At 41.4% G+C, this 9266-nt stretch overlaps 1 protein-coding gene across 4 annotated transcripts in view; it reads right to left on the reverse strand.

The window, feature by feature from the left end:
• SNX13 (sorting nexin 13) overlaps window positions 1–9009 on the reverse strand; it is a 64426-nt gene extending 55417 nt beyond the window's left edge. For all 4 annotated transcript variants that reach the window (XM_050971707.1, XM_030230498.2, XM_050971706.1 and 1 more), the window contains exon 1: window positions 8788–9009. Coding sequence is in view for 3 of the 4 variants with exons in the window: in XM_030230498.2 (XP_030086358.2) it covers window positions 8788–8799 (12 nt within the window). In the remaining variant the exon portion in view is untranslated. The remainder of the gene's footprint in view (window positions 1–8787) is intronic.
• Between the last annotated feature and the right edge of the window lie 257 nt (window positions 9010–9266).

Here is a 9266-nt window from a genome sequence, read left to right on the forward strand (position 1 = left end):
ACAAAATCTGGGCCCAGAATCAGCATGTCAGCTATTTCCTGGATATCTCCCAGGTTCACATACTACTTCCCACAAAGACACAGAAGAGGGAGAGGAAGTGTGGATACCTACAAATAACATTTATATAAAGGGACAGTTTTTTGAACTTGCTGGAATACTTCATTCTCATACATGAGGGCATGGAATATTTCCAACAAATTTAAATGAATTTGGAGAAGAAGGAAACCACAGAAATAGTACATCAACTCTTGCCACTTCAAGTTGATAGACCAAAGCTAATTATAGATTAAACTAATTGAGTCATTTGAATATCCAGCTCCCAGGGCAAGTTTAGAGAAGATATCTAAAAACTTCAATCATTGTCACATGGCCAAGAACAAAAAAGAAGAAACCTAACTGGAACTACCAAACCCTATTTGTAATTTTTTCTGGAGGCAGAGATGCGTTCAGAAGTCACAGAAGGGATAGTGACATTCCTTGTTTTCAAAAGAACAGGGATTATTTTGGGTATTGACTCATTTTAGATCTACACAGAAGGAAATGCAGACTGACACTATGCACTTCCCAAGCACCAAACCATGCAGCTGTTGATTTGGCAACTTATTCTGTGTTCCCACCCTCATATCCCTCCACAAGACTGGTTCACCAAGGCAAAAGAATTCTTCATGCAGTTGCTACTTAGCTGCTAGACCTGAAATAAGAAGCTGTCAGACCAGCTTGTGTCTGGTGGAGGGGAGAAAACCACTTTAGCAGCAGCCAAACTAGATGTGAAGTCAAACATGAAATGGCACTCCTAGCATTTTAAATGCCTTTATGCATGGACGACATCTAAAGAAAAATATATGGCCATCCCAGTGACAGCAGTAGGAAAACAAAAATATAAAAAAGAAAATAATAAAGAAGAGGGAAATACATGAGAAAAACAAAAGAACAAACAAAAGAAGAATGACACGGACAGCAAGGTGGAAGCATTCATAGACCAACCCAGGGACACAACTCTACACAGAAACAATGCAGCTACTTTTGTCACTGGAAAACAAAAAAATAAAACATTTGGCAGAATGCATCAAAAAAAAGAGAATAAGGGAACTTAGACTTTCAGGCAATTATCTAGAAATCTAGAGAGAAAAATAAGAAGACTGCAAGCATCATGTTATATTGAGATTGTTAAAATAGAAAAAAATATTTCAAACAAAAAAGAAGCCAGTAAAATAAAATGCAATTAAAAGAAACAGTGATTGGCAACAGTCAACCATCATTAATTGGAGAATTCAGTACAGGAAAATATCCAAAAAAGTAATGTAAAATCTTAGAAATATTCATAGACATATTGTTTGCTGTTGGTGTCACTATGGCTAATTCATAATCTTAAGAATATTTAAGCTGCAATGGAGCAACTGCCAACTGAAAAACATACCAGTACCATTTACAGTCCAGACCTTAAAAACAACTTAAAGAAATAAACATAAAATTTATTTCAAAGTTTTAAGCACACATGCAAGTCAAGCATGAAGCACTAAAGAAGAAATTAAGTACATAGTTGTAAGAACATAAAGCAAGGTACCAGTATTAAGTGCTGGTATACACAAAGTAAGGACAAATTATTTTTAACACATTTACTGCACTCTATTAAATTCAGAAAAAATGCTGACTGTGAAGAGAAAAGCTTTGGTAAAAGTGAAAAATTTAAATAAAACCTTATTCTCCTAGCCTAATATTATAAATAACTAACTTCTTATCAAAACAATAAAAAATACATTCACATAAACCAATTTGTTCTCTACAAGAGAAAATTTTTTAAAATTTTATAGAAGAAATAAACAAGCATAAAAAGAAATTACCATTTCATTATATGTACCATCAAATTAAATTTGTAATTCAGGCATTAAATTACAAGATTTAAACTTCCATATTACATGATTTTGCTTTACAAAGTTAATGAAATTTCCATTTGTTAGCATTATGATCAAAAATACTAATTTGAGTATATAAACTATAAAGAAAATTATTTTTCTTCCAAGTATGTTAAAAGAGTTTGTATACCTCAATCCGCAGTAGGTTTCATTAAAAACTAAGGTATCTATCAGTAACAAATATACCAAGTTATACTGGAGGAGAGAGGAACAGAACTACAACCACTTGCATAGATTTAAAAAAAAAAATAAAAAGCACTCAAATACAGATAAATACAGATGTGATTTGAAGCACAAAGAGGTCCTACAGTGAATAAGGAATATATATAATTTTTACTGATCCCATTATTTTCAAGCTATCACAAAAAATCATTACATAGGCATCAGAAAAGTAAGCTGATACACCAGTATGAAACACCACAATCTTTGGAGAAACCCAACCTAAACAATGTTTTGATTTATTATAATGGACATGGAATGTAAAGGTTTAAGTGGGCCTCACAAAGGAGAAAAGACTCAAGACTCAGAGATATCTCAGCCTTCATCAGCCATTGTTAGGATAGCAGCAGGGCAACAAGCAAGGCTCCCTCATCTCTCCAAGTCAGTTCCAAGACCATTCTGACAATCAGCAAGACTTCAAAGCAATCACTCTTTTTACAGTAACACAAGTTGCAAACTTGTTTCCCAAGGCATGTACATCACCAGACCTTCAACTCATCTGTGAAGTCTGGAGTGCCAAATCCTGAATAAGGGGTGACTGGGAACACCACACACATTTGTTCTCCGTTGCTTTTATTATCACTTAAGAGGTATGTGAGAAATCATTCCAAGTCTGAGGCACTGTTTCATAATCAGCTGGACAGCTGCTGCAAGAATTTTGCTATTCTAGATTATTTTCTACTTGGCCTTGTATAACAGTGCTGACTGGAAGAGTGGAAATGCAGGGTGCCCTACAGGATATGTAGCAATTCAAACTTCCTGCTCAAGTTCATTCCCTTGTATCACAAGAGATAGCCTAACCTGCACTGCCTTAGAGGCACCAGCAAAAGTGCTGAGTAGTCATTCCCTAGACTTGCAAAAATATATATATGAACAAGAATCTTACAATAATGACAGTTCTGAAATCAAAAGATTCTGACACAAACAGATGGGATTAAAACAGAACAAGGATCACCCTCTTCCTCTAAGAAGCATGAGATTAAGAGAAGAACTGCAAAGGAACAGACGTAGAAGATTAAAAAATAACATTGTAACAAAAGCAAAACTGCATTTAAGCAGTTAATACTCTCAAAGAATGTTCCCAAACTTATGAACGCTCTTGGAAAGAAAATGCGTGCAAAGCTCATCCTCCCACTCAGAACTCCAACCACAATGAGATACTGAATTAAGCATTTCAGAAATCAATGGTACCTGTGAACTTTTAATTAGGCCATATGAGCCCTCACATGAACACACAAAGTGTCATTTGCACCTGCGAAATAAAGAAAAATTCTTGAAATTTAGTATTTCTAATTATCAAAAAATCCTTCCAAGTGAAGTTGAAGAAAGGACATCATGCAAGCCATCTGATGCATGAAGGGATTTAATGGGATTCAAGCCAGCAGAGATGATTTTATTTCCGTCTCCTGCTGGCAACTAGTGGACTGACAAACTGGTGAGGTTCAAATCAAATTAGTCTTGTGCTCACTGTCTGAGAAAATAGGCAAAACAGCAGGACTGAAAAGATCTCAGTGTCACTGGTAAAACAGCTTCAAAATAAACTACTGTACTAACCACTATGGTCAAATTAGATTTTCCATGCTAGGAAGTCACGAATTTTTCGCAACATCCCACTTAGAAAAAAATTAGTTAAAAAATTGTTGGGACTTTAAAAATATTTGTAAAATGTCAATGTTACAATACAGAAATAAATTTGGTTCACACTATTTTAACTGCAACACTGAGACCACATCTCATTCCACACAGAACACAAAGTCAATCAACACTGCAACTTCTTCAGAAATCCATCTCTACTCTCTCAGGATTTTACAGCCACTCTTGTTTTAGAGCAATAATAATCTTTAACAGATCCTCTAAAACTGTGACAGAGTAGGAATTGACCTCTTGTCCAAAACAAACAGTAGTTATAAAAGGAGTCCCCCTGGCTGAACATATCAATTATCTGTGCTTACTCACAGTACAAACACACATTTCACCGCAAACTTGTAAATCACCATCATGCCATCATCATTTTGAAGTGTGATCCCACAGAAATTATGTAAACAAGGTTAGAATGCTCTTGTTCAAACCTGTCAATATGTTTACATCATGAAATAATGCCTTGTTTTATTAATTCAGAAATCAGAGTATTCGGCCTAAGCTTACAATGCCTTGGATTTCTTGAAGCTTCTCACTCACATAACTGCAAGTGCCAACTGCAATTGATTTTGCTATCATTCCAGCCTTGGTATTCCCAGCCAAGAAATGGGAAAAATTGCCAGTGAGACTGCTAAATATTAATCCTTTACTGTTGCAAATAACTTAGATACAATATCAATGACTTTTCTTTTCTAATAATAGCAATTCTCCCAATGCTAGCTCAAAGAAAACATGCTTTGTCATCTTTGTAAGGGTGGGGAGAAGACGACAAACATATTTAAAAGAGAGATAATTCCCTAGAGTGCAACCAGACAGAGGAAATCATCATTTGGAGCTCCTTCAGCTATCTAACCCAACAAGCTATTACTATTTTTGTTGAAGTAAGGAACTTCATGCTTTTCTTCTTCCACACTGTTTTGGGGAATGGTCCAGACTGACATTTTAGAGTTGTTGCAGAACTCTGCATTCAATCTCAGCAGTTTAGGCCCAACTGTACACTCTAAGAATAGTCCTGAGTGTTTAGACAATGTTTTACTAGTAGCCAGCAAAATATTTAAAAGCAAGTACTTAAGAATATATGATAACTGTTCTTTGCAAAAGGTTAGTTTTCTTAATTTTATCATTTCTCACATACTTTCAACTGACACTTCATAAATTATAGTTATTAAAAGAGCTCTAATAGGAACAATTAGGGACACAACACAGACCAGCTGTAGGGGAAACTCACTGACAGAAAACACTGAAAGAGGCATTTTACCTCCCAAGGGCTTGCAGCTAATGCTCCAACTAGATCTCATCTAGCAAAACACTGGCACTAAAGAAAGCCCCAGCACACAAGTTTCACAAAAGGACAGAAAACTTATTTATTTCAGCACCCTGGTAAACGTCTACACATTTGAAAATGGCTCTACCAGTGGAACACAGTTCAGACACATAAAGCACCAGAGCAATCCGCCACTGACATGTATCAAGGAACATAAAAAGTTAATGCTACAGTACATCAAGCAGTTAACTGTGTTCTGTGTCTTTCAGAGCTGTATTAATGTACTTTACAATGTGCTACTGTTGCAGAAAGGCTAATTCACTATTATTCTAGAGCAAGTTAAGCTGCTGAGTCAACCTTTATTCTTAAAAATCAGGCTAACGTGCTTGGTTTTGCTCAGAAACAGTTCTCAATGGCTAGTAGTTAACAAAATTTAACCAAAAAAAAAAAAAAAAAAAAAAAAGAAAAGGTTGTTAAATGTCTCCTATAAACAAAATGTAGCTTGTTTAATGGAAAGGAAATACTGCATGTAGTTAGTGAATTGTCCTTATCAATTGCAATAACAAGAAATACCAACACGTCAGAGCTCATTTAGTATGGCTCATTTTTAGTTGAGGATAAGAAAAAAAAAAGTCAAATTTCAAAACTTTCAAAACTCTTCTCAACTGTCACTAGTACTGCAACAAGTTACCCTTGCTAAGCTGAGAATTAAGTTGTCAAAAATTTAGCTGCTGATAAATTCTGAAGTCTCCCCTAAGTATCTCAAAGCAGTTTAATGAGTAGCTGGGGAGGAAAAAAAAGGAACCTACTTCTCAGCTGAGATAAAGTGGCCTCTTCAGAGACAACACAGGCTGCAAATGCAGACAGCACAGACCATTAATTTGAAAAACATCTAAAACTTCTTGTAAATTAAGTCAAAATCCTACTGAATGTTTGGTCCATCAGAATTTAAGACACTACTGACCACCGAGAGCCAGAGCTGTAAAACACCAACTCTTTCCCCTCAGTCTGTGCAGTGCTGTTACCACAGCACAAGAGGCGAGCATGACAAAACCAGTTGTCCAAAAAGACAAGAGAAAGACCATACACTGCAACTTGTGTCTGTCATGGCCTCGCCCGGTGAGAAAGTGCTGAGGCAGTAAGTCACACGGGAACAGGCCACACAGGCCTGGAAAGCAGACGAGACATCTGATGAACAAGAAAAGGGGAACAAGTGAAAAGGCACGGAATGGCCAACACAACAGACTAGGGAAATGATCATCACAGCAGGACTCTAAACACATACTGACAGAATGTATTCAACATTACTGCAGAAATAAGTTTTATGGTGAAAAATTTGGAAATGGCTTGTGCCAGTTAGGTAAATAAATGTATGTGCTTGGCATCCAACAGCATGGGCTTTGAATGCAACTAAAATAAGATGGGCAGAAAGGGCCAAATAAAAAACACACAGCGTATTTTTTCCTGACAGGAAGTGTGATCTTCCCCTGAAATTACTGACTACAAAGTCCTAATCCTAACTGCATTCACACAAAACTGAAATGAATCTGCTGGGGTCTGCATATACCAATACAGTCAAAGGATGTAGGAAACTGACCTTGAAAACCTCAACATTTACGTTACTGCATGATAACAATACATGCAAAACCCAATCTGCCCTTCCTTCATTCTTAAACATATTTAAGAAAAAATATTTTCTATATTGGTAAGTTATAAAACTAGCAGTTATAGTATGGGAAGTGGATCTAAATTTTTAATGGCTAAAAACAAAATTACAGTGATTCTGGTCACCCTAGACAGTAGCAAACTTGACAAGGCCATAAATATCCAGCACCAAAAACTAGCACAGTTTTTGCTTCTAATGTCAGTTCACCATACAGTCAATCTCAATTTTCATATAGAAAGAAATCACATATCAGGAGACTTGAAACAATATGCATATTCCTCCAAAGTGTGGTAGGGGTTCATGGGTGCAACTGTGCACAGCTTCCCCAGGCTGTTGTAGCTACCAAGTCATCACTGGAAGACCCAGAAAAGCTCACAGGGAAAGGACTCCTCCAGTCCACCTGACATCCTGAAGAACTCCCCACAACTGCTTCTCAGGCAGCAAGGCCTGAAGTTTTGCTAACTCTCTTAAAAATTAAGTTCATCTCAAGGCTGGAATCTTGAAGCATCTACAAATAACACATCTACTTCACTTTGAAGCATCTACTAATAAAATATGTACAGGAACTAGAAGAAGGGAACATCACATCCCTCCCCTCCTAACACCAAGGATAAGTGTCATAATTGGTCATCACACATGAAATCATTAAGCTTTATCTCAAAAAGCCAATGGATTGTCATCCACACTGCTATTAACAGAATTTCAACACTGTTAAAAAAAGAAAATTCAGTTCCAAGATAACATGTCATGGATGGGCACACACAGACACCACCAAAAGGAACAGTCAGTCCAGTAGGAGGCACCGACTCAGAACGTTCTATGCTGCCCTTAAAATAATCTAAATTACTATGGCTAATAGTCATAGCCATCACACTCACCAACTCTCTTTAATGCAGCTTATTAATCCTGACCACCCATCAAATACCCTGAATTCAGAAATAGGTCATATATTTTTACAAGTTTAACTCATTCTGCAAATTTTACCCTCCTGGGGAAATCTGAGAGCTCATGGTTCTGCAGAACTGCTTTCTGAATGCCCTAAAACTTTGAACTGATGCAAATTAAAACATGGAAGATACTGTTTAATATGATTCAGGAAAGTAAAGCTGAAATGTTCAGGCGTTGCAAAGCAAGCCTTTATCCTGCAAGACTTAAGACAACTCACTTTTGGATGAATAACCTCCACTGTAGAATAATATGACAAATTATAAAACGCAGTCATTGTATTGTAGAAGTATCTGCACTCAGGACACCTTACTGACATTAAAAATAGAAAATCAATTGCTCTTTGTAGACAAAACAGAATTCGGGGTAAAGTCTAATTTCTAGCAACTAGAAAGCACTGCCAGATTCCACCTTTCAGCATGCCTTTGGACACAGCAGACATTTATAGCCCACGCTGATCCTCAAATACCTGCCTGCCTCACAGCCGAGCTGCTTCGGGACAGAAACCCTGCACCAGGCAGAGGTGAACCGGGGCAACCAACTTCTAAGGATTATCTATTGACACGAACTCCTGCAAGCACAGCCGAACCGCTCCGCTTAAGCCCTCCAAGAAAACAAACACGGAGCTTTTACGAAGCCACCGCGGAGAAGGAGGCCAGAGGGGCTGAAGAGGGAGCGAGCGTGCGGGGCCCAGGCGGGGGCATCTCCCCGGCGCGGCCCAGGGCCGAGGCGGGTTCCCCCTCACCAGGTGCGCTCCGCTCCTCCAGACACGGGCCCGCCGCGGGGGCGCGGCCCCACGGGCCCTCACCGGGCAGCACAGCCCGGCCGTCTGCGGACCGCGTCGGAACAGGGACCGGGCCCAGCCGCCGCACGGAGCGGGCACGACGGACCGGGCTCCGCCGCGGAGGGAGCGCCCCGCGCCCCGTCCCGCCCTGCCGGGAGAGGACAGAGGCTGATAAGAGGGGCCCGGTGCTGCCCTGGGCGAGCCGGCCAGTGGCTCTGCCCTCTGCGGCCAAGGGGAAAACTGCCAGCCGCCGAGACAAGTCGGAGGCCCCGGCGGAGGGCTGAGCCACGGCACTGAGCGCCCGGGCGGACAGCGAGCCGCTCCCCGCGCTCCCGCACCTCCTCGGCAGCGCTCTTACCTCTGTTAACATTATTACCCCGCTGCGCTGCGGCGGCGCCTCGGCGGCTCTAGCCCCGCAGCATGGTGAAGCCTGGCGGCCGCGCGGAAAGCTACCCCGCACCCCGCGGGGAGGCGAGGCGAGGCGAGGCGAGAGCCGCCAGCCCCCGCCGCCGCCCCGCTCAGCGCCCGCCCGCCGGCCCCGGCCCCGCTGCCGCCCTCGCAGCCCGGTCCGAAGCGGCCGCCATCTTGGGACGGCTACGTGCGCCACCGCCCCGCCCCGCCCGCCCAGCGGGGCCGCGGGTCCGCCCCTGCCGGGGCCGGCGCTCCGCTCCGCGCCCTGCCCGGCCCGGCCCGGCCCGGCCCGGCCCGGCCCGGCCCGCGCTGCGCCTCCCCGGCGCTACCGGCACCAGCACCGGCGGCCCTTGGCGGAGTCCGCCGGCAAGGCACGGAGCTCGGAACTGCGAGTCTGGTTTTTTTCCCTCTCTCCCTTGGCGTGAC

The sequence above is a fragment of the Serinus canaria genome, chromosome 2, assembly GCF_022539315.1.
Source record: "Serinus canaria isolate serCan28SL12 chromosome 2, serCan2020, whole genome shotgun sequence".
NCBI lineage: Eukaryota > Metazoa > Chordata > Aves > Passeriformes > Fringillidae > Serinus > Serinus canaria.